General features: G+C 39.8%; 1 protein-coding gene across 1 annotated transcript in view; it reads right to left on the minus strand.

Moving 5' to 3' along the window:
- The window catches only part of otog (otogelin), a 66,304-nt gene extending 40,567 nt beyond the window's left edge, over positions 1-25,737 (minus strand). The window contains 21 exon segments of the mRNA XM_052142965.1: positions 950-1,115; positions 1,264-1,307; positions 1,512-1,586; positions 2,653-2,818; positions 3,012-3,224; positions 3,358-3,482; positions 6,168-6,372; positions 6,699-6,831; positions 7,783-7,928; positions 9,509-9,555; positions 11,050-11,158; positions 11,241-11,366; positions 12,288-12,397; positions 12,594-12,700; positions 17,464-17,594; positions 18,499-18,707; positions 18,843-18,964; positions 20,724-20,881; positions 20,994-21,092; positions 21,749-21,824; positions 25,615-25,737. Of these exon segments, the coding sequence (XP_051998925.1) occupies positions 950-1,115; positions 1,264-1,307; positions 1,512-1,586; positions 2,653-2,818; positions 3,012-3,224; positions 3,358-3,482; positions 6,168-6,372; positions 6,699-6,831; positions 7,783-7,928; positions 9,509-9,555; positions 11,050-11,158; positions 11,241-11,366; positions 12,288-12,397; positions 12,594-12,700; positions 17,464-17,594; positions 18,499-18,707; positions 18,843-18,964; positions 20,724-20,881; positions 20,994-21,092; positions 21,749-21,824; positions 25,615-25,737 (2,690 nt within the window).
- Positions 25,738-26,268: the final 531 nt, after the last annotated feature.

Here is a 26,268-nt window from a genome sequence, read left to right on the forward strand (position 1 = left end):
TTCTTTAAGAACCTCACGTTTTTGCTGATGTGTTTAAACAGGCTAAAATGAGATGAGGTGGTGAGACACCACAAGCAAAGATCTAATGCTCCTTCATGTGCAATCGGAATGATCCTACTTCCCACTTCTGAAGTGGAAATTACGAGTATGTCACGTTCAAGTGCTTTGTTGTCTGAAAGAACAGAAAACATGATTGACACCAAGTTCATTCATACACATTTTTTGAGGAACTTTTATTTTGACAGCAGTCACACCATAATATTTATTACTCCATTAGCTTACTGACGATAATGGCATTTGGTCAAATACAATCTATTTTCACAGTGTAAAATGTACAACAATCATCAAATGTTTGATGATTTACAAAAATAATTATGATACTATATAAATGGCAGGCGCTAACATTTACCTGTATTTAAAAACTGAATAAAACCTGTCATTCACTACAGAAAACGTACTCTTTTCCGCCATGTTGAAAGTTTATGTCTCCTCTCAATTGGGAAACTAGGGTATAAAAATGATCTCAGAGTTTTCCAGTCTTAATTACGACTTGAGGGGGAAACTCATATTAACGATAATTCCGATAGCACGTGAAGGCAGCGTAAGCCCAGCAGGTCAGTAGACATTACTTACAAAAAAGTACTGTACCATGGTACTATCATGAATTTGGACATGGTACTTTGGTAAACCCATGGGTTTTTGGGCATATACTATGGTATTCCCATGTTTTTGGGGGCTTGTACTGTGGTAAAACCATGATATTCTTTGAAGTACTATGAAATAACTAGTAAATATATATTGTAACCATCACTACCATGATATGCCAAAGTACAACGGTATTACTATCTGATGCCATCACTGTACCATGGTATAAGCCACAGTACTTAATTTGTAAGTGATAATAGACTCTAACAACAAGGACAGTAAAGGAAAGTAAGACTGCACTCACCCTGCAGGACAGACGCAGCCAGGCACACACGGCTCATGCGCTGAGCAGGTGAGGTTAAGTAAATATGACTCACAGGTCTTTTCACAAGCTAAACCTTTACTGGCAGAAATTAAACCCAGTCGGTTCCCACAATCCTCATAAAACTGCCCAGGTGGACACAGCGTATCTGAGAGAGGAGAGAACATACACTTAATTCTATAAATATGCAAACTCCAACAAACACACATTGCAGACATTCACAGGAACTAGAGTTCAGAGTACATTACAAGGATAATAAACCGCAACATCACAGGATGCTGAAACACAACACTCACCAATAATTGAGCTCTGGGAAACAAGTTTTCCATCTTGGCAAATTCTGATGAAGAAGTAAAAACAGATTTTAACTGATGTGAGGCTGTGATTGTATTCTACTGGGCTGCAGAGATCAGTTAGTTTAGCGATAATAATCGAAGTAGATAATTTTGTCCTTATGAAACTGTAGCTTTTACTGGGAATAGGATATAATGCAGAGTTTGACAGCATTGTAACTGGTTAATATGAGTGAATGAGACAGTCTTACTGTACACCTGATGATGTCATGATCACATCTCCAGGAGAGTAATCAGCACCAAGAAAAATGCATGGACACTCACTCCTGTACAACAACATATCAAACATTAGACACAGAACCGTGTATGTCATCTATGTATGTAAATGTAGAACATTTATTCATTTTGAAACTTCCAATTTTATTTCCAAAGAAGAAATAAAATCATACTGGTTTGAAATGGCACGAAGGTCCGTAAATAATGAAAGAATTGTTGTTTTTAATGTAGCTGAATTTCTAGACAAGGCTATATGGGTACAAATATTTAAGGCATTTCCCAAAGCACAATGCCTAATGTTAACAGTCCAACTATAAATGAAACTGAATCTTTAGCACTCAACATATTGCTTTTTGTTATCTCCAAGAGTCTTGTTTTGCATTTACTACTTCTTTCCACAGGACCATACCCTAAATCAATGATGAACATATAGTGAGAATTCAGTTTGCCTGAGTTATGAGACTATACAATATCTCTGATCTGTTTAAGAGTAGCTAGGTTAGAGGTGAAGTCCTTCTCTATCACATCTCTGACTTTCTCTCAGCCTCTGCCAGTGAGTGCTGTAACTCTAGTACATGCAGAGTAAGTGGCAGTGGGACACGGGACATTTAAGGGAAGTGAACCCGTGTGAGGGTGGGGAGGCTAAAAGCGTTATACAACACCAGAGGTTGTCAGGCCCATAACATTTTACAGCCTGCTTGAATGAAGACTTAAAATAACTTCATTCTGACATATACAAAATAACTCAATCTAGGTCAGTCACACATCTAATCTTTTAAAAATGAAAAGGGTACTGGATTAAGAAACTTCACATGTTTGTTAATTAGACTTTTTGACTAATGAATTTCCATGACACTTCCATTTCAATGAATTGTAATTAAATGAAAATAACTTACTAAAAAAATTAAAACAATAGTCAGCTCACATATCAGACATCACAATGCTTGCGAGCACGTTTTAATCTACACAAGCGCTACACAAGAGCAATATATAGGTAACAAAATATTTGAAAGTAGATCAAAACTAGGGAAAATATATAGCATATTCACTAGAGAAATTTCCGTTTAACAGGAGATATTCAGGAATGGAACAGTGAATAAGTAAAAGTGTCTGTACCGTGGCACACAGGTGTATGTATGCATGTTGATGTATGTTCCTTCTGGGCAAACACACCCCTCTTCACACTCATCCCCACACGGCTGTGGAAGAGACAGAAACGGGCAGCGACGCTGACACGAAGACACGCAGACTCCATACTCCATAGTATGTGGACAAGTGATGGCTGCAAAATGCACAAATATATGAACATGTAACATTTACTTATATATATATATGTGTATAGATTATACTCACCCCAAAGAGATAAAGTATGTTTATTTAAATGTTATAATATGTTTGTGTTTATGTGAATGTGTATGCAGTATTGATTAGGAAGGTATTGAAGTCCATGTATGTACAGTATGTGTTAAACTTACCGCACTCAGGCAGGTGTGAGCGAAATTCAATGATGACACCATGTTTCCTGCAGGTGCGTGAGTAGTGAGCAAGGATGGAGCAAAGGCACGGCACACCACACTTACATACGTCCGCACGACATTGTAGCTGGAATGCCACCGGGCTCACATACTCATGACAGGCAGAAAACACCTCCTGCATCAGCATGTCACACTTCTCCACAGCATAGGTAGCTGAAATCACACACACCATCAACATCATGCTAGTGTCATGCCACACAGACATGACAAAAGAGCTTGAATTGACTTGATGCATGTAGAGTATGTAGGTAAATATGATATCAGGAGTGTACTGTAAATGTGTCACCTGCTTGTTGGTGTGTGTCACAAGGGTCAAGCTGGGGTAAGCTGGGCCGTGGTACACATGCTGAAGACACACGCCATGCATTTCCAAACAAGGATGGTGTGCTCTCGATCATGCCAGAGGGTGCGCTAGAGTAAAACAATCAACACATTTAATACACATATTATAGAACTACTTCAAAGAACGAGATTGACAGAGAGAGAGACAGAGAAAATGCATTATATCTTATTGTATATTGCTATTATTATAATTTTTTCCCTGTCACTGTTTGTGAGTGTATGTGTATAAATGCTTAGGCAATATTATACGTAAAAATGTTTATGTTCCAATAAAAGACTTTTGAAATAAATAAATAAATAAGAAATAAAAAAGAGGTAAAGAAAGAAGTAAAGAAAGAAGTAAAGAAAGAAAGAAGTTAAAAGATAAAGTAAACAAAGAAAGAAGATAAGAAGTAAAGAAGATATGAAAGAATGAAGAAAAGAAAGAAATAAATAAATAAAGATAAGAATGGAGAAAAGAATGAAAGAAAGAAACAGGTACAGAAACGTTGATGTAGTGACACTAGCGGTTGATCTTGAGAGCCCCGATCACCTCGGATCTTTGAGAAAAGGCCAATGAAATTTGCCGAGTGGAATTTGTATGCCACTCCCCCAGACATACAAGTATAAAAGAGAGCTGGAATGCGGATTCATTCAGGTTTTGTGCTGAGGAGCCAAGACACGGTCCCTGCCATTTCAGTGGCTAATACAGCATTGTGGCAAGAGGGACACAACATCTCATTCCCTCCATCAGGGAACGGAGTTTATGACAGTAACCGAGACATTCCCCTTTTGTCACTCAATCAACGTTGTGTCGATGTAGTGACACTAGTGGTCCCTATGGAAAAACGCCACAACAGCTAAACCATGTTACGTGAACTGCCGATGCAGGTGCAAGCAAGCTGCTGTGTGCGTAATAGCAGGTGCATCAGACTGCACGTGACCTCCCCAATGCCCCAAATGATGTCATGTAGTTCCCCACATCCCTGAGGGGAAGAGACGTAACTAGCATGGGAGCAGGCCGCGCCAGTATATGCCTTTTCTCTCTGTGTTTTCTCTCCTCATAGTATTAGATTCGGCTGGGGCCATCTAACACTATTAATCGCATTGGGGAAGGTGTTCTTTTCCTTTCCTATTCTTTCAGGGGGAAAAGACCCAGCAGAGACCACATCCTGCCCAAAAGGGGAGGTCAACATTTGGTAATACGACAACACATGGGCTCGGCAGCTGCACGTGGAAGAGGCGCAGTGGTAGGTCCTGCCACGAAAAGGGACGGAACTCTTCAAACACAGCGACTGGGGGCAGAGAGAGCTCTGCCCAAGGGAGACGCTGGTCCACCAACAGGGAGACAATACCATGAAATATACATCACAGGGGTTATCGGAGTAATCGGCACCCATGGAGTACCCAGTAAAGGGCCAATTAGACCCCGTAGTGGGGCTGGCTGCGAACTCCTCCGCCGAGTTTGCGAACCATAGGGCTAGGGAGGAAGGACATCCAGGGTCCACGACTTCATGAACTCATCTGGGGGTAAAACTACACGTTTTCGCCTCTGGGGATGGGAAAGTCGATATACGCAAGCGACACCTGGCCAGCTGTTCCGTATTACCAAACTTTTTGTACCTGAAAGAACACAGGACGAAACCGGCTCAACACAGAGATTGTATAATCTTGTGAACGTATTGGGTGTTGCCTAGCCTACTGCTCTGCAGATTTCTGCTAGCGAGGTGCCATTGGCCAGTGCCCACGAGGATACCACACTCCTTGCAGAGTGTGCTTGAACCCGCAAGGGGGCGGGCACGGCCTGGGTCTGGTATGCCGATGCGATGGCATCCATGGTCCAGTGGGCAAGTCTCTGTTTGGAGACAGTGTTCCTGTTCTGCTGTCCACCAAAGCAGAGAAAGAGCTTCTCAGAGCGCCTAAAGCTCTGCGTGCAATCCAAGTAGGTGCGCAAAGAACGCACCGGACACAGCAACGACAGGCTGGGTCTGCCTACTCCCGGGCAGTGCTTGCAGGTTCTCCAGCTGATCCCTGAAGGGGGTCGTGGGAACCTTGGACACATAGCCCAGTTAGGGTCTCAGGATCACGTGAGAATCTGCCGGACCGAACTCCAGGCAAGTGTCGCTGACAGAGAACGTTTGCAGGTCCCCCAACCACTTGATGGAGCTCCCAAAAGCGACCCCTAGTGTCACTATATCGACACAACGTTAAGTGAGCGACAGATAGGGAACAAGAAAATAGAAGTAATAAAGAAAAGAAAGAAACAAGCAGAAAAAGAAATAAAGTAAAGAAAGAAAAAAGAAAGAAAGAAGTAAAGAAGATAAGAAGTAAAGAATATATGAAAGAAAGAAACAAAAAGGAGAGGAAGAAAGAAAGAAGTAATGAAGATAAGAAAGAAAGTAAAGAAATAAATAAGTAGTGAAGATAAGAATGAAATAACAAAGATAAGAAGTAAAGAATATATGAAAGAAAGAAAGAAGTAAAAAGGTAAAGAAAAAAAGAAAGAAGATATGTAAAAAGAAATAAAAGAAAGAAGTAAAGAAGCTAAGAAAGAAAAAAACTGTAAATAAATGACAGAAGTAAAAATGTAAACAAACAAAATAAATTAAGAAAGAAAGAAGATAAGAAGTAAAGAATATATTAAAGAAAGAATGACAAAATAAAGAAAGAAACAGGTAAAGAAAAAAAGAAAACCGCAAAGAAAGTAGTAAAGAAAGAAAGAAAGAAAGAAAGAAAGAAAAATTTAAAAGAGAGATAATGAGGGAAAAAGAAAGCAGGAAGCAGGATCAGTTGAAAACGCACAGGAAATCATCCTGAATGTTGCCGTTAAAGGTTCCACAGAGCCCCACAGTGTCATCTCTCCAGTGTTCCTCCAACTGGAGGTACAGCCTAAACTCTCTCCAGTTATACTGCAGCCGCAGACCCTGTGATGACTTCACCTGAACAAACATGGATGACAGCTCCTGGATCTGAAACACATCTGCACACAGTGATGGAGAACAGTCCCATATCAAACATAATGTATGACTGACTATAAATAAAAACAGTTTTTATTAAAAGGCATAACACATTAAAGAATTACCGGTACTTAAATAAGTCACAATAAAAACACAAAATTAGGTGCCACGGATGGACCAATAAGGCTCCAGTTCACACATAAATTATATTGCATCCAGATGCAATTGCAAAACACATTCAGGGTAAAAGCTTAAAACACAGACATCTACAATATAAGAGTTTACCATGCCAACACAGCATTACAGCACTTAAACTTGTCAGCACATAGTAGCAGTAGTAGTAAATTACCATCTGAAAACGGCAGTGAAATCCTGAACTGGCTTGCCAGAAAAACCTCTCCACTATGGCTCATTGTGATCTCAGTTCGTGGATCCTCATCAACCACCAGGTTCACTGACTGAATACATGCACCATCCAGATTCTGCAGTAAATACACACATTACAAATAAAATGTGAGATTCAGAACTTCTCATATACACACATACTGTATCCACACACATAATAACAGCTATAGAACTACTGCACAGAACACACAAACAGGCTCAATGGATGAATGACTGTATAGGGAAACAAACATATCGGTTAATCTGTACATTTCAATTTTGACTAATTCAGTAATCATGTCGTTTAGAAATAAGACTTTATGCTTGTGAGTGAGTTACTGTGAGCTGTTCACAGGAGATAAACCAATCTGACTCTGAATTGCTCCATTCACGAAAATGATGGACGCTACCAACAGGTGCCTATGAGGGGATCTTTCAACAGACGCTTTACTGAAATACATCTCTCTCTCTCTTTCTTTTCTCTCGCTCACTCTCTCTCAGTGACTACAAAGTCTCTGGCTTTGTCATTCAGAGGCTCAGATAAGCAGAACAGCTTGTTCAGATACCAGACAGTGACACCATACACCAGAATGCTCTCCGTGTATTGAGTTGTAGCATCAGCAGTGCTGGGCTTTGGGAAAGGAAGGCTTTGAGGGAGAGAATCTCTTCAGATTTTGTATCTTTTCATGTTTTATCTGTCAAAGCTAAACAGGGTTAGAAGACTATGTTTCATCTCAACCCAAAACCCAATACATTAGCTAGAAGAAAAGCTGTGCAATCTTTTGCATTATCCTTAACTAATCTAGCAATTAATTTAACTTAGATAGTAACATATCCAGCCACTCTAGTAGTAACTTGACTAATCACACAAATCTGTCTATCTAGATTACCAGATTAGTCTTTAAAACAACCCACCCGAACAATTCTGGAACTTGATGAATAAAGGTTTGGCATGCTACATCTGGCATGTCTTATGTCTTTTCTCTTTTGTGTGCTATTGGTTGAGTTTTGTGTTTGTGCAGATAGAATGAAAGTGCAGAGAGACTTACGGCTCCACAGGGTGCATTCTGAATGGTCACAGTGAACCTGCCAGAGTTTCTGCTCTTGGCTAAAACATACTGGCACGTAGCAGGAAATGTGTAAACGCGGCCATCAAACGACTGGATGAACATATCTCCTGTCACAGAGCACTCTCCTGTACCAACCACAACAGAGTAGTTTCCAATAACAGTATGCTCAGTGTATCAGATTTAAATGTTGGAATGTGTTATTAAAAGAGAGGTACAGCCATAAAGGAACAGTTCAAAATGACATTTTTCCTCATCATTTTCTCACCCTCATGTGATTCACCCATATGTGAATGGCTTTCTTTCATCAGCAGAACACAAATATTTTTAGAAGAATATCTCAGCTCTATAGATCCATACAATGCAACTGAATAGTGACCAAAACTTTTAAGCTTCATAAAACAGATAAAGGCAGCACAAAAGTAATCCATAAAACTCCAACGGTTTAATCAATTTCTTCTGAAGCAAACCAATCAATTTTGGGTGAGAACAGACCGAAATATAACTCCTTTTTAACTTTACATCTTGCCATTGCAGTCTCAAGGCACAATCATGACAGGCGGCATCTAGCGCTCTGTGCATGCATCAAGCACTAGGAAGAGTAATCAAGCTTGAAATCATGATCACTTCAGAATACATGGATTAAACACTGGAGTCATGTGGATTACTTTCCTCTTTCTTTCAATTCTATTGCAAATGCAAAAGTATTTTATTGGAACATCCTAAGAATGTATACATAAAGTAATGATAATAAAAATATGAATAACAATATTCAATAAGATATAATGCATGGCTCGCTAAAGCATGCCTTTATGTGCTTTTAGAAGCTTCAAAGTTTTGGTCATCATTCTGTATGGAACTACAGAGCTGAAATATTCTTTTAAAAATCTTTGTGTTCTGCAGAAGAAAGAAAGTCATACACATCTGGGATTGTATGAGTGTGAGTAAATGATGAGAGCATTTACATTTTTGGGTGAACTATCCCTTTAAGAAAAAGACCATTTATGAATATACAAGCACTTTATCGGAAAGGGTTCAATTGTACTTGCTACATTTGACAAATTTAAAGAATCTCTCGAAACACAAGAGAATAAAAATGGCAACAAGATACAGTCAGTATCAGTGAATGAAAAAAAAAAGAGTTGAGTGAATGGTTGTGGATGTGTAAAGGATTCAAATAGAGACCATAAATGACACAGCAGAAATGTACAGTAAAAAATGGACCCTTTTCACATTTCCAGGTTTAGAACCTGTGTGTTACTCAGGTTCCAAAAAGAGTACACTACAGCGGTGTACATTTATAAAGTGTTGAATTGGAGATCACAGCAAATATTATTTCTGAATACCCATTTGCTCCATCATCAAAATAAAAAAATCCATTATTATGTTTCTACACTTTCCAAAAGAGGATAAAAATAGGGAGGGGTGGATTACGGCTGTCAGAAGAGAGAAATATAAATGTATTGTCACTCCATCAGCAGCTGTCCAGTATTTGAAATCCCATACCAGCAGTGATGATTAGTTCACTGGATATTTAATTAATGTGAGGGTAATATAACACAAATAATAATGTTATACATTTTGTTAAAATTAAAAAACTAAATGTATGTAAAAAATTGCTAGATTTACACTTCTAATAAAGGGAAAATGTGTTATCACATGGTGTGAAAAGGGTCCATAAAAAGTTAATTAAAAAACAAATAAACACCTGGGCAGTTGTGCTCTGTGCAGTTCCATACTCCTCCTACACATGTGCTGAGAGACACACAAAAAATGAATGAACGAGGCTGGATACAATTCAAAAACACAAGCATGCATATGTATTCTTTTTATTGTATATAATTTATGCAGATGCTATTTGCACCTGGTGTAAATAATGGTACATGCTATTTACACCCCAGTGCAAATAATGGCAGATATTTTTTACACCTCAACTCAAATGATGGTAGATACTATTTGCACCCATATGTAAATACTAAAATACAGTATATGGGCATCACCGCATCGTGTTTATTGTGTTATTGTATTGTCCCACAGGCACCCTTCAACAACCCCTACCCCTAAACCTAACCTTAACCTTCCCTTAGAAAAAATAACCTTGGTTTTACTACAGTAATCATAGTTTCACCATGGTATTTTGTAGTAAAATAATAGTAACCACAAAATGAACCATGGTTACTATATTACAACCATATTATTGCAGTAAAACCATGGTTAATTGCATTAAAATCATGCTTTCTGCAAAAAACATGATTACAACAATATTACTATAGTAATACAGTGATGCAATCTACACAAGTGACGCAGAGCCCCAGGAGGGAACGAGTGTGATCGACAGACCCTGCCTACTGATTAAACCCTTCTCTGCACTCCCCGACATTCAAAGTGACCAAATCACTGTGATGAAATCAACCTTTATATTATTTCTTATCTATTTTTGGAAATATTAAGAATGGAAATATTAAGAATGGAAACAGGAAAGTGGATGGTATAAAAAATGTGGAACAAAAGGCAGAAACGAACAAGGGTCACTAGGACAACACTACACTCACACTGTCTTTACACCCCACGCCACTGAAGCGACAAGACTATTGGGGTGCAAATAGCTGCACTGGCGACACATTCTCACCCCGACTCGTCGCATATTGACGCGCCGGGTACACCTTTGGCGTCATTTTTCGACGCGCAGGGCAGTCCCATAGACTTCCATGTATGTCCGCGAACCGGAGCGTGCAGCGTTCAAATGTCACGTCTCGGGTAAGCTCACGCCGCGAACGGGTGGACAGTCGAGACCGCGATCAATAACAATCAAAAGGAATAGGCTGCAATGGCCCTCCAACTGTTTTGTGATGTTTAAAACCCCGGAGACGTCACGTTCTACATATCTCCGAACCGGAGCGCGCAGCGTTGAAATGTCACGTCTCGGGTAAGCTCACGCCGCGAACGGGTCGAAAGTCGAGACCGCGATGAATAAAAATTAAAAAGAATACGCCACAATGGCCCTCCAACCGGTTTTTTTATGTTTCCAAACCGGACGCGTCGTAAAACGACGCCAAAGGTACACCCGGCGCGTCAATAAGCGACGCCAAGGGGTCCTGCCCGAGCGTCCGTATGTGACGAGTTGGGGTGTGAGAATGTGTTGGTGTGGCAGATTATATTTAAATGGTGCAAATAGTCACTTCGTTCATATAAACACTTCCTAATGCAAGCGAGTATGCAGTTTAGAATGGATAGTTAATAGTGTCTGACCAGTTGTTGCAGTCCTCTTGTATGACCTGTCCGGAGGGGTACAGCATACCGTGGTGCTCACATGGACAGTCTGATGCCTTAACACACAGTCCGTCTTCATAGATCAAATCTAGACACAGCCAAATCATTGTATTATCTTCAATAAATAAACACACATATTGACTACATAATCTGCACTATTATTTTACTACCATCAGGGCAGTAGCAACCATCCAAACACTGCAGCTTGCTGTCTATACACATGCGTTCGATGTTGCAGTGTGTAGGGCAGCAGGTGATACACTCTCTGAAGTGGAGCTCACCAGGGCAATCAACATCTACAGCCAAGAAGAAGAACAAAATAAACTCACAATATGAATCTCCATGCAAAAACATATAATCAAAAGCACAAAACCCTCAAGCAGAAAAACACATGTAAATACTTTGAAACACTGATAAACTTGAACAACATCTGCATATAAAATAAATCAATAAGCCACTCTCTCCCCCTATCACACATGACGAGAGGGAGACAAGCAAAGCTGGTTCAAATTAAACGGATACACTAGGCTTAAATGGCAAAGAAACACTTACAAATCCTGGTTTGACTATTTTATGGACCCTCCGAGGCATGTTGTCACCCCAAAACAAGCAAATATTACAGCTTACATACTTACATTACAACTTGTGGACAGTTTTGCCACTTCCTTTGGTGATCATTGTGCTGTACTGATAGGGAGATGAATGCTCTGACATTGCAATCTGCATATATCTTCTCCCTCGTAATGAATATTATCCATAATGAGCTAATTAAACATTAAACGTGATTGTCACTAGAGGGCGAAATGCAACTGTCATGTCTGGAGTTCGGAGATGGTGAAACAGGGATGTTTTCACCTGATAGTCATTGCTGCTCTATGAAAGTTTGGGCATACCAAGACTGCCCGCTCAAACACTTCCAGTGGCTTCAACTCCTGGCAGTTTAACGTTGCATCAGCAATCCAGTTTATATATATATATATATATATATATATATATATATATATATATATATATATATATATATATATATATATATATATATATATATATGTTTATATATATATATATTAGTGCTTTGAAAGTTTTTTTTACCATCAACAGAGATTAGACTCTTTGTCTCTATCTAGCTCTCCGAGCTATTCATTTTATAACACTTCACAGCACATTTAAGACAAAAATGTACATGAGCAACATTTGTGTATTTCTAAGCAACCTACCGCAAACAGGAAAGTGTGCTCTCCAGTTATGCAGCGGTTGTTCAGCATGGGCACATGCTCTGGCATACTCCGTAAGCACCTGGCACACAATATCACCATTGGGACCAGACCTGCAGCAGGTAAAACCATACCACACATAGCAGTTGTAAAGCAATACAATAACATCAATACCAGCATGAAATTTAGGTTAGCACTACTACATAATGAAGTCGTTTTCTAATATTGATTTAGAGTTTTTCAGTATACTGCATTACGTGTAGGTTTTTTAATGTCAGTAGTGTCAGGAGTTGTAATATCAGTACTTACAGGCAGAGGTCATTGGAGCAGCTGGCCATGTATGAATATGGACTGACAAACTCATGACAGGAAATGAACGGCTCCTTCAATAGGGTGGCACACACCTCCTCCACTTTCTGCAGTCAAGAACTTTTGGTTACTCACGTAACCCTGGTTCTCTGATAACAGGAGTGAGGTATCTAACTATGGGTAATGCCTTGAGCATGGCCAATCCTGGAGGCACCAATAACACCCAGTTTGTCAGTTGACAGACCAAATATAGCAGTGATGAGGGAATCCCACCTACATATATAGCCAACTCCCTTATTCCAGATATGCTGTCCAAAGCAGACCATCAACCGACTTGTAGTGTCCAATGAACACACACCCAATCTATTAGCAAAGAATTGATGTGCTTCACTGTGTTATTTTTTATTTGTGTGTATTTCTTTTCTGCATCGGCAGATTAACCTCCCACACCAAGGACTGAATGTGCCAATGATGGCTCTGTGACATCCAGTCTATAAAATCGGACAAATGTGTGAGGCAATGCCCAACTTGTATATGCACAAATGTCCTAGACTGAAATTCTGTTAAACAGCGCCCACGAGGTAGCCATGCCTCAAGTAGAATGAGCTCCCAAGCCCTCCAGAGGTCATTGCCCCAGACTATTATAACTTAATATAATAGCCTCTACTACCCAGTGAGACTGTTTTGATATGGTTCTGCTCTTTCAAGAATCAATCCAAGAAACAAAAAGCTGATTACTCTTCCCCAATGATTTCATTCTTTCCACATACAAAAGTAGAATACGAACTGGACACAAACAGTGAAGCCACTCATACTCTGGCAAGGATTAAGGCGGCAGGTGAAAAATACAAAAGACTGGATTTGATTTAAGAGACACTCTTGATAAATCCAGCGCAAATAGCATACAGGTGTGATTGTACAGATGTAGTTCACTAACTTGCTTTGCAGTTGTTAAAGCCAATAATAAAGCCTTTAGCAAAAGGAGCTTTAATTCTATACTTTCAAATGGCTCAAAGGGAGGATGAGAAAGCACGTTCAGGACCACAGATAGATCCCATGATGGAAATAGTGGTTTTGACACCCTGTTCAAACGTCTTGCTCCCCTCATAAACCTGCATACAAGCGGGTGTAGACCCATTGTATTCAAGTGTATTCCCACATGACAGGGCAACATGGCAGCGAGATAAACCTTGACAGTAGAAAAAGCCCTGTCTTTATCTAAAAGTTTCTGGAGGAAACACAAACATCTGCCACTGAACATAAAAATGGAACAATGTGTCTGTGTGCACACCACTGCTCAAACAGCCCATTTCCGATTACACACGGAGCGTGTTGAAGCAACTCTCGCACTTTGAATCATTTCAATCACCCTGGGGGGTAAACCCGTGACACTCAAATTTAGCCTCTCATGGGACACACACAAAGAGCTACTCTGTCCGGGGTGGGTTGAAATATTTCTCCCCACGTTTGCGACAGGAGTTCCCTGTGCAGCAGAATCTGCAAAGGCTGGGTGCACAAAGTTGAATTATCAACGCCAGCCACAGTTTCCCCGGCCAGTTTGGTCATGACCATATTCTCCTACTCTTTTTAGAGTTGGAATGAACAGACTCAGTTTAGGAAAAGCGTAAAGTAGCACATTTGGCCAAGGATGTGCTAGAGCATCCACTCCCATAGGAGCAACGTCTCTTACCAGAGAGAAAAACAGAGGGCAATGAGCGTTTTTGTGTGATGCAAAGTGATCTATGGCAGCTCGCCCGTATCTTACCCCACAGCTGAGTCACCACCTGAGGGTGAAGTCTCCATTCTCCATAAAGAGGATTGCCCTGGACAGGAGATTCGCCCTGTATTCATCGCAAAATGAGAGAAAGTCCACACCGCTCCACACATTCAGCTTTTGTGCCAGGCTGTGTAGCCGCTGTGAACTTGTGGCCGACTGTCTGTTCATGTATGCCACCATTGTTGTGTTGTCCAATCTGACTAGAATATTGTGGCCTTGAAGGAACTGTACAAAGTGCTTCAATGAAACACTGTCAGTAACTCCATAAAGTTTACATGTGCATTTTGAAGTGAAGCTGGCCAAACCCCATTCACTGTTCTGTCTTCGCACACCGCGACTCAACCTGTGAGTGATGTGTCTGTCATCACCACTTTCCTCAGAGAGGATGTCCTAAAAGGGGTTCCCCCATGAAGAAAAGCAGGGATTTCTCCAGTGAGGGAGAGCAAGCATCACCTCTGACTACTCTTACTCTGCGATTTAAGTGACAGCTAGGACACAAGTGCTGCACTGCAATCCAATACTGAAACTCTCTCATTCGCAGTAGTCCCAAAGGAATGATTGACACCATTGAGGCTGATGGGGATGATGAAATACCTGGAGTAAAAGCTCTGACGGCTGTCCTCCAGCAGCACATTCCTTATCGCTCTTTTGCTCCACAGATAGGCTATGTTCTCCTCTAAAATTGATGTTGACACCGATTAACACACCGTTGAACAGAGGTGAATTTACAGCAAATTCCAGCTGATAACCCTGTTTTATCATAGATAAAACCCAGGGATGAACTGCGCATGTGCGCCAACTTTCTTGTGAACAGAGAGGGGCCTGCTGAAGCTCTTACTCACTGATGGTGCTACAGCACCATCTAGCAGTGGAGCTGGGGATTGCAGCTCTGAGTTCACTGCTGTGCCCTTGGCCCACTGCTTGGATGCACAGCGGAGATTTTTTTTTTGTCACACACATTTTTGTGCAAACTTTCCTCCTCTCTTTTTTGTGACCCAGTGGATGGAGAGGGGAAATGCAAACTGAGAGGCACTGGGGGAACTAGTTCCAACATTCCCATTAAATAATTTGTGTATGAACCGTGTAACACAAAATGTATGGTTTGAGTCCTCTTGGCTGAAGGGACAACAAACTCACTTCTTGAGGGAAGAGTGGAACAGAGACTTCGTGAGTGTTGTTCACCCACTCCATGTCCCAAACCAGAACATTGGTTAGGTCGACTGTCTCTTCTTATTAGACGGACGATGTTTGGCCACCGCTAAAGAAGCCTTGCTTCTCAGCTGGGGCTGTTTCGGCTGTGCCGCTCCCTACCCTGACTGCGTCGGTCAGGGATGCCTGGTCTGGGTTTTAAACAAGATTGTTCACTTCTAAACTGGGTTGTGAACCCGGAAGGTGACCGCTGGCGAGAAATAGATTTTCGGGGAAGGCAGTTCTCAAACCCTTCCCCATCCTTTTTCCTCAAATCACACTGCTGCTGCATTGTGGACACCGTAGCCCCTCTTGACGCACATAGTTTGAGATCCGCAATAACGCAGATCTCTTCCCACAAAGCCACATCTGCTGCCACCACATCAATTCGTTGGCCCATTTCATCCATAATCTCAGTCTGATAAGCTTTGAGGAGCGAGGTGGCATTAAGAGCCCTTACAGCTAGGGCTTAAGATGGGTAGATCTTTTGGTAAATGTAGGACGACAATCTCTTCGTCTGTCCCAATAATGAAGCAGGAGCAGATGAAAAAAATGTGAAGGTGATTCACCACCGACACCTCGACTGGAGGGGAAATGGAGATCTCCAGATCCTCCATTTCATGCACATCTAGCGTAGATTAACCTTTTACAGGCACTCTGTGCAAAAAAGGCATGTCCTAAAACTGACGCATCTCTGCAATGCACGTTGGGATGGCTGGAATAAATTGCTTTACTGGGGCAGCACGAGACGGCAGGCGTTTGCCATCGTACAGATCCCTCTCTGTACCCTGGCCAGTCTGCTGTGACAGCCAGTTGATGGAGAGCTTGGCTGCCATCCCCTACAGATCTCAATAAGGTCAAGCTCTCCTTGAACAGGAGAGGGGGGATGCATCCATTGCACTACCCAGCCGGGGAGGAGGCAGAGCAGGGAGAATGGCATCGTATTCATCCTCCTCGCCAGTGTCCTCCAAAAGACGATCATCAGTGTACTCCTCGTCCTCTTCCCTGTCCCCCACCAAAGGGGCTGTTTCAAAGAGGGGAAGAAGATCGGGGATACATTTTCCATGAGATCGCCCCAGCTGTGCTGTCCTTGCAGCTGGGATGGGGGGTCTTTCTACGGAAAATAGGGATCCTCATTATTTGATGCCGCGACCTGCACCCTCCTTTCCAAAACTCTCAGTACGAAATGGGAACAATGCAGACAACACTTAGCGAGTGTGACCTGTGCATGCCTGACACCCAGATACATTGCGAGTGGGAATCCTTCGGGGTAAATCATAGATCCACAAACGCTTGGACTGGAGGGATCCTTGCCCTTCGCTCTGCCACTCAGGGAGCCCGCAGTTGCTATGACAGAACCGAACTCAAAAACACCGAAGGATTTCACCACAACGTGCCATTTGATTCTGTGTTAATCCTCTTGCCATGGGGGCAGAAGTTATAACAGCACGAATCTCCGCAGAAAAAGCGCAAACCCGCCTTGACACACTGGTTCACGCCACCCAGAGAAAACAATGTAATAAAGCAGAAAATATATTAACTTTGACAGTGACTATTCTCTCAAAAAGAACAGCCACGTTCTGCGACATACCTGAACGGCTTGCCTGATGAACTGTTAAGCGACCACATCTTACGAGGAAGAGAATGAGAATGAAGTAGGCACCTATAACATTGGTTTATATAGGGAGGTGGGACGCCCTTATCACTGCTGTATTTGGTCTGTTAAATGACAGACTGTGTGTTATTGGTCCTTCCAGGATTGGTCACGTCCAAGGCCCATAATGAGATCCCGAACGAATGTTTGAGAACCAGAGTCCTTATTTATCAGGTGCTTTTGGTGTGAGTGTGAATATGGAACTGTGTGGTTATGAAGACAAGAACATGTGTGGTTTTTGCATGAAGTACCAATAGGACATGAGGATCTTGCATGGCACAGGGTGAGGAATAGAGAGAGGAAACAATAGGACATCTGGCCAGCTGTGGCTCCTCCTCTGCCCAGCTGTTACCGAACATCGCCAAATCCTGTGTGAAAACACCTGGGCCAAACAGTCACAGACACATATACAAAAGTTTAAAGAAAATTTGGTCTTGGCTTGTCAGAAGCAGAGTTGTGGAGAAAATATATTAATGATATAATTCATATAAATGTTCACAATCTGAGAATACATGTACTGTATATGAAAGAGTAAAGAACAATTTTATTTGACAATAAACAAAACGTTATTTAAATGTTCAAGGTTTTGGGGTTGATTTCCACGGCACACACTTACTGATCATGTTTACTTTGCACTGTAACTTGCTTTGAATAAAATTGCCTGACAAATGCATAATTGTAAACGTGGTTTCAATTATTAAATATATTATATACTGTATATTATATATATTAAATATTAATATTATTACGTTATTTCCTTGTTTTTTGTCAAATAAATCCATTATTACAGTAGGGCTGGGTATTGATACAAATTTCCTAATTTTAAAAGAGACATTATTAAATGACAAATGGGTCGGGTTGATCTCGTCTTTGGACACACACACATTCAAGGAACATCTTTTACTCTCAAAACGCAATGAAAGGATCCTGCTTCTGTATACTCCACCACTTACACAATTACTAGTGAGTGAAACGCAAAATATACAAGTCAGTTGCCAAATATAAAAATTTTAGTCACATAGCGCGAAATTTGGTTGCAAATTCCTTTCATTGTAGAAGAAGGTTGCTCAAAGAGTAAAAGATCGATCTTGGGATTTAAGAATCAATACCAAATGAAGATTGCGATGCACTGAAAAATTTAGATTTTTACCCACCCCTACTTTCTAGTCCTGGTCTATTCTTGCTGCTATTTGCCCTTTCCACCCAACTTTTACTTATTTAAAAGAGTAATAAGACATCAATAAGATATCAGTGCCATCATCTGCAACAAACTGAGCAAAACTTGCCATAGCTGGTCTTCAGGTCATCCTGAGTGTCCGCATTGAAATTCCCACATAGTCCGCAGGTGCGTCCCACAAACTCAGGGCTCATCTTAATGTACACAGAGCCAGTAAGCCCCTGCCAGGCCAGCGTGAAACCCTGTGGCTGTGATACTATGATGTAGTCAGAGATTCGCTCCAGCTCAACATCATGGATGTTATGAGGCAGCTGCACACTACAGAGAGAAATATGCAGCCACAGTTAGAACTGCACACACTTGGAAAAATCACTGAACAGTTTCTTTAGAAGAATCCCTGAGATATATCACTGTGAAGGTTAATTTAATTTGTTCCATGTGAATAGTCATTACCTTTGACCCTTGAATGTAACACTGGAGTTCTGTAACCTAATCTCTCCTTCCCATGGCAGGAAGAGGCTGACTGAACGTGTGCAGGAGTATGGGAAAGAATTGCATTCTGGGTCATTATGCACCTGCAAATTAATAATTACAAATGAAGTATGAGAACAGAATGGTGATTCTTACAAGATAGGTCTATCTCAGGGTACAAAAGAGGCACAGTAGACCCTTATATATAGATTCTCCAAAACTAAAATACTCAATACAATACATTAACTGTAAAATAAATGTACAAAAATACATCAAAATATTGTGTGCAGCTCTTAAGAAGCTTCCTCTGTCCCATCAAAGCGTGGAGTCCTCTTAACAAGAGCAGCCAGGGCAATCCTGCTTAAGATCTGCATTACTTTCGGTCATTCTTTCAAATCATTGATAAATGATATTGGCACTTAAGCTAATGGCCTAAAGAAACTCCTGGCTGAGGCAGCCCACCTCCTCTGGATTCCCATCAGTGACTCTAAGAGAACAAAGACAATTCTGTTTTGGCCCTACCTGTAATTACTGTATTAAACTGTAATGGGAATAAATGACCATAATAATGAGATCACTTTCTCTATGAATGCAATATAAATCTTCCTCAGGCAAGAATTATGCAGTATACACACACATAGCACAAACATAACAAACAAACACACACACACAAACACAAGCCGCCTGCTCAAATGTCTATCAACATCTAAAAACGAATAACTGAATAGTTCTAAACTAGTAAATCCATTCTGCTGTGCAAAGACAAAATGCAGTAACAACAGATTTGGTCGAAACTAAGTTATGACTGAAAACTGGTCTCCCAGACTGCATCTGTCCAGTGACTGATGGGTTTGGCTCAACTCTTCTCAGATTCAGAGAAAACGAAACCCACGCTAAATCCAAGCTAAAACCAAGGTAAACAACAGTATTTTGAAACAATTTTTATCAGTTTTAGTGTTGCTGTTGTTACTGTGTTGGTAACACTTTAGAATACCGTATCTTACTTAATGCATAACTAATAAGGAATTACTGCAGACCTAATAGGTAATTCTTCATTAACACTTAAGTCACTACTATTAACTACTAAGGAAGATGTGTTAACTAATCAGTATGTAATAGCATTTTATAGTTGTGTTAAGTAACGATTAGCTAATCAATAACTATTGAATTCAGTCATGCCTCCTGATGAACTACTTTTAATTATCTTTTCCATTCCGTTGTTGATTTCTGGTTACAGACCACACTCACAAAGCAATTGACCATACAGGCCAAAACTACCTATTTCGCTGTAATGACTCATTTTGGGAGTGTAGTAATTCCACAAAATGCGTATCGCATTTCCATAGTAATAATAACATTAGAAGGAAGAAGAAAGGGCCACAATCTGAATATTGTAATGGCTAATTGTTATGATATTATTGTAATTGTAATTAATTTACTGTTCATTAGTAGTTACTCAATAGTTATTTCTCCTGTTGCTGAATTAGTAGATAATTAAAAGTAGTTCATCAGGAGGATGACTGAATTCAATAGTTATTGATTAGCTAATCGTTACTTAACACAACTATAAAATGCTATTACATACTGATTAGTTAACACATCTTCCTTAGTAGTTAATAGTAGTGACTTATGTGTTCATGAAGAATTACCTATTAGTTCTGCAGTAATTCCTTATTAGTTATGCATTAAGTAAGATACGGTATTCTAAAGTGTTACCACTTTGTTTGGCAAAGACTAAAATCATCATCTGGTAAATTACTGTTGGTCATTCATGAACTCATTGATGAAATTTAATTCACAACCACAATATATGAATATTATTCCACACTCAAATAAAATTTATTTTACAAAGTTTGAGATCACCTGTATATGTACACTGGACTGAGAGTTGTCTTCACAGACTTTTAGTAGTGTGTAGCTGCATTTCCCAGGGAAGTAGTAATAAAGTCCATCAAAGGTTTCATAGTTGTATTGTCCCCATGAGCGGCACGTCATCTCTCGCTCAAAGCCTAGGTTGGGGACTGAAACATTTTATCTATTACTGCCAAGCCAAAACATGTCCAAGTTTTATCTGATTCAAGAGCAGAATATCAAAATGAGATATGAAAGTTTTTTCTGAATAATCTGCACTACCTGTCTGGCAGTGTGTTCCAGTGGCCTGGTATAAAGTGCAGTTACAGGAGTCTGGATGGACACACTGACCCCCATTCAGACAAGGAGATGTACACTCACCTGTACAGTACACATAAAGCACATTGTTCCACAGTAACATTAATCATAAGAAAGACTGTGTTTTCTGTGTTTAAGTGTGTATCAAAGAGTAGCGCTGGTAATGTGAATTGTTCATTGAAGCGTAAAGATGAATCCTGCTCTTGTGTGTAATGGTGACACTCATCAGCCTGTTCAACAGATGTCCACTGAAAGTGGGGGCAGCTACATTCTCACATTTCAACTGACCATAATTGTTTGCCGTTTCTCATAATGAAAATAAGGCTAAATGCAAAGTAAACTCAAACACTGATAAGAAACAACACACTCTGTTATTATTAACACAGGCAATATGCTAAAAGTCTACAATTATTACAAAAAAATGCAATCCACAAATATACAGTAGTTACTATCAAAAACGCATGCATGCAAACGCACATTTACACACAAAGATGTCAGTTCAGTTACCTACAGAACACACACACACACACACAAATGCAGTACACACACAATGTATGCAGGTGTGCACAACACAACTAACATGCAAGCTTATATAAAACACATAGAGCATTGTTCAGTAGGGGAAAATACAGACTGAAAACACACACAAAGGCCCAAAACACACAAAGGGAGCACTGGTCCTCCTGCTAAGGTATTGTGACATTCAGCTCAGGGCTTACCACTGGCTCTGCGGGGTGATGGCTTCTGGGCTTCTGTTTTCTCCGCTGCTGATGTGTTGCTCTCTAATAATGCTCTCTTTGGAGAGAAAATAATTCCAGTTAAAGCATAGTTTATTAAATCAAAAGCATGATAGTATTTTATCAGAAAAGACACTGAGCTCTTGGAATTTGTGTTACAAAGCTGCTTTGTGAGAAATGTTTTCTTTTTAGTGAATAAATACTGAGCTTATGTAACTGTAGGCTCTGTACTCTTGATTTAGTTGAGTGTCCCAACTTCTGTAATAAAAAGCAAAGTATTGTCCTGCAACTAAACCAATTTGCTCTCATATATCAGGTAAATGAAGACCTCCAAGAACGAATTCATTAGGAGACATAGAAGCACGACGCCAATCTGAAATTCCAATCAAAATCCTAATCTAATAAATCATTGTTCATCTGTACAGAAACTGGATCCATGTGTTGTACATTAACGTGGACAAGAGTTTATTATTACTGTTGGAGGGGGGTAGCTACATGACAGCGATTAGTGATTGACTTCAGAACGAAATAATTTTCTTATCTGACCAAAACCGGCTCTATTATGCCCGCTTTTCCCCATCACACCTGATATCTGAGAGTTCAATAATTTTATGAAGCTTACGAGGCTGTAAAGGAGAAAGAATTCTGACATAATGAACGGGGCCAGTGTGTCTCACTGAATAGCGGCTCTGGGGAACAGCTTTACCAATCCTGAGCGCCCAACTGACACCTGAAACCACTTTACTGCCACCGAAATGATGGCTTTTGTCCCAAAGAAATCAACAAAGCCAGCACTGGGGTATGTGTTTTACCTGTTTAAATGATTAAACATCTGACATCGGTGAGTCTGTGGTTTTAAAGACTGATTTCAGTGTTTCACATCAATAGTGCTAGAGATTTCTTGGACATGTATTTTTGAGTCGCGCGTGCCCCTTTTTTTTGCCATGAGGGATAGTTTCATTTTAACAGTTTCTGAGCCAACTGCATGTTAAAATGAGAATTTAGAAATTATTTGAAAATTAATTCAACTTGTCGAGTGTGAAAGCCCTAAACGAAAGCACTTATGTTTTAGAACTTTTTTACTGGGTTTTGACAGGAATGAAAATGAGGCTGTGAGGGACAGACTTAAAGAAATATACCTGGTTCAATACAAGTAAAGCTCAATCAACAGCATTTGTGGCATATTATATAATATTGATTACCACAAAAATGTATTTTGGCTCGTATCTACTTTTATTTAAAAAAAAAAAAAGCAATTTGTGTTCCAGTCACATTTCTGCCTTTAAATCCTCCAAACATCAGCCCCATTCACTTCCATTGTAAGTGCCTCATTTGTAATTTATTTGTTTTAAAGAAAAGAAGGGACGAGTCAAAATTATCCATTGCTGGCAAATTCTGTTGATTAAACTTAACTTGTATTAAACCCGGAATATTCCTTTAAAGTCTCCTCAATGGGTTGTAGCCAATAGCTGTTTTAAGTGATGTTTTGGTGACAAAACGGTGAAGAAGACAAAAACAAAACATCTATCCAAACATTTTACAGTTAAATATGGTGCTTCTCTGAATAAGGTCTATTTTATATTTAAACCTACATTCATATTTTGAATATTCCACTTTAATTCAGACTAAATAAAGGTGCTGTAGCCAACTTGTTTCATTAAATGACAAGCAGAAAATGTCCCTATTTTCTGAAGATATCAATGAAATAGGTGCAGTAAAATATTACACCTGTCTCTATGACAGCGCTAGTTTCTGTAAACATTGAAAAAAAGCGGTCATTTGGATGGTTGTCAAATGAAAGTTTGAGAACGCTATTTGTAAACATTGCTTTTTGCCACAAGAAGTTCTAGAACTGTTAAAGGGCACCTATTATGCCCCTTTTCACAAGAAGTAATTAAAATCTTTGGTGTCCCCACAATGTGTCTGTAAAGTTTCAGCTCAAAATAAATGAGCTGGTGCTCCCCACCCCATGAGGATGTCTAGTTATCTCTGCTTCAGATAACTAGACATCATATAAGCAATATGACTGACAGCGAAAATAGTGGTGTTCAGCCCTATATGTTTGAACCAAAGATAGACACTGATGAGGGAGAGACTCCGTCAGAAGTAACAACTTTGAGAATGAATTTGATAAATGTATTTATTTGTTTGAAGAGTTTTTTCAGCAGTTTTGCAATGATGGATGTGTAACACACACACACACACACACACACTGTTACAATGTTCGCTATGCGCTATAATGAAACAACACAAACAAACATGTCCGTCGGCAGTGTCCTTCAACAGTCGTGGGCAAGGCCTGTACAAAGTGACGTCACTTTGTACAGAATCTGCGAACGGCTTGTTCTGAGACAGTACTTATGATTAATGGGGATTAAAAAAAGGACCGGGTGGATTTTTATCAATATAGGGTGGTTGTGTACACACACTGCCAACACACATTTATGTTCAAACACCATATAAAAGTGAATTTTGCATAATAGGTCCCCTTTAAAAGTTGTTTACAGCACCTTTAATTCAAGTATTCTCACCATGACTTGGGATTGAAAGACTAACAAACTCATACATTGCGTATTAAAGATCTGCATTTTGCAAACACCTTGTTTTCTGTAATTTTATGCATTTAACCTCATGGCAGGGCCGTAGCGATGATTTCTAGGCCCCCTGACTGTATATTGCTCTGGGCCCTTTACCTATTAAAAAATACAGTTTTTAATTTGTTATGGGCCCCATGTACCTTTGGGCCCTAGAATCATTACCATATTTCACCCCACTAGCTATGGCCCTGCCTCATGGCATCGCATTTAGCGCAGGTTTTTCTGTGCGCTCACTGAATGCATCGCTTCAGCTCTCCTACCTGCTCCGTTTGGGAAGCGAGATCCCATTTCTCCAGCATTATCCTGCTGCTCTCACTGCGGGACACACAGAGAACAACGAGTGGTTTGTTCCTCACACACGTAATCAGCACTTGTGTTAGACAGAAAAGCCAGAGGCTCACAGGCGTTTCGAGTGAGCTCTGTCAGCCTGTTTCACAACTATTACAGACCTGAAGACCTCTTTTTAAACTAGACATAATTGCACCAAACATGCGTAAAATTAGGTCTTGAAAATGTAAGCCCTCAAAATGAGCATGTAGGCTTGCATATTAAAATATTCCGATTTTTGTAAAAATTATTATTATTATTTTTTTTAACCATGCTTTGACGATGAAGATATAATTTTCATACCAAATACCTACTTTACAAAAATAAATACATAAAGCAATAAATAAATATGCATACTGGATAAAATACATTTAAATATTAAAACTCACTTTTCAAAATCATGCTGGTTCGTTAAATTCAGTTTTTCAGTGCCCCACGTGATATGTGCTGAAAAGAAACAAATAAGTGCTATATTTTTCTACATTCATGATACATTAAGTTTAAGTAACAAATCATTTAGTTACTCACACGTTTGGAAATAATTCTGTTTTCATGCGTGTAGGCAAATTACGTTAAAATTAAGTTAGATTAATTAATGCATTATTGGCTAATGAATTTACAAGCATATTAGTTAGAACTACACAAACATATACGTAAAAATGCTTTTCATATATATATATATATATAGCATTTTTACACTTAATGAAATTATATAGAAAATTAACTTACTCTCATTCTTCCTTAAAATAAAACAATTCAGAGAAGAAATGATGAGTTCATCACCATATTACTCACCTTGATATATTAAAATAAAGAATAATAAATAGATGAAAAAAAGTTTCTTTCCGGGAGTTAAAATAGGATCCATTCGTGATTCATGGGAATCACTTGTAATGGAATAAGATTCTCCCCGCACTGTCTTACACCAATGGGCACTACCGACGCATATCCGCGTTGGACTCCTGGTTGCTCCTCGCGCTCTCTCTTGTTTGTGTCAGCGCGCATCTCCAGGTGCTGAAGATAACAGCCCGACAGTAGCCGCACCATTCGCCTTCATTAGCATAATATATGCAAATGAACGTCACTACACATGCTACCGGAGCTTTAAGGAGATGAAGGGAGGCTTGTTTAAAAAATGCAGCAAAATAAAGCCCAAAGAAAGTTCATATTCTTTTCGTGTTCAAGTTACAGATACTTTGAAAATGAATTTCGATCCTATGGGTATGATGATCTAGTGATGCCTCTAGTCTAATCAATAGTTAATAAAGACGTTAAAGGGATAGTTCACCCAAAAATAAAAATTCTCTCATCATTTACTCACCTAACGCCATCCCAGATGTGTATTACTTTCTTTCTTCTGGAGAACACAAATGAAGATATTTAGAAGAATATCTCAGCTCTGTAGATCCATTCAATGCAAGTGAAAAAATGTTGACGCTCCAAAAGGCAGCATAAAAGTAATCCATAAAACTCCAGTGGTTAAATCCATGTCTTCAGAAGTGATATGATAGGTGTGGGTAAGAAACAGATCAATATTTAAGTACATTTTTGCTAGAAATTATTTTTCCTACCCAGTAG

This window comes from Xyrauchen texanus, chromosome 2 (genome assembly GCF_025860055.1).
Source record: "Xyrauchen texanus isolate HMW12.3.18 chromosome 2, RBS_HiC_50CHRs, whole genome shotgun sequence".
NCBI classification, from domain to species: Eukaryota; Metazoa; Chordata; class Actinopteri; order Cypriniformes; family Catostomidae; genus Xyrauchen; species Xyrauchen texanus.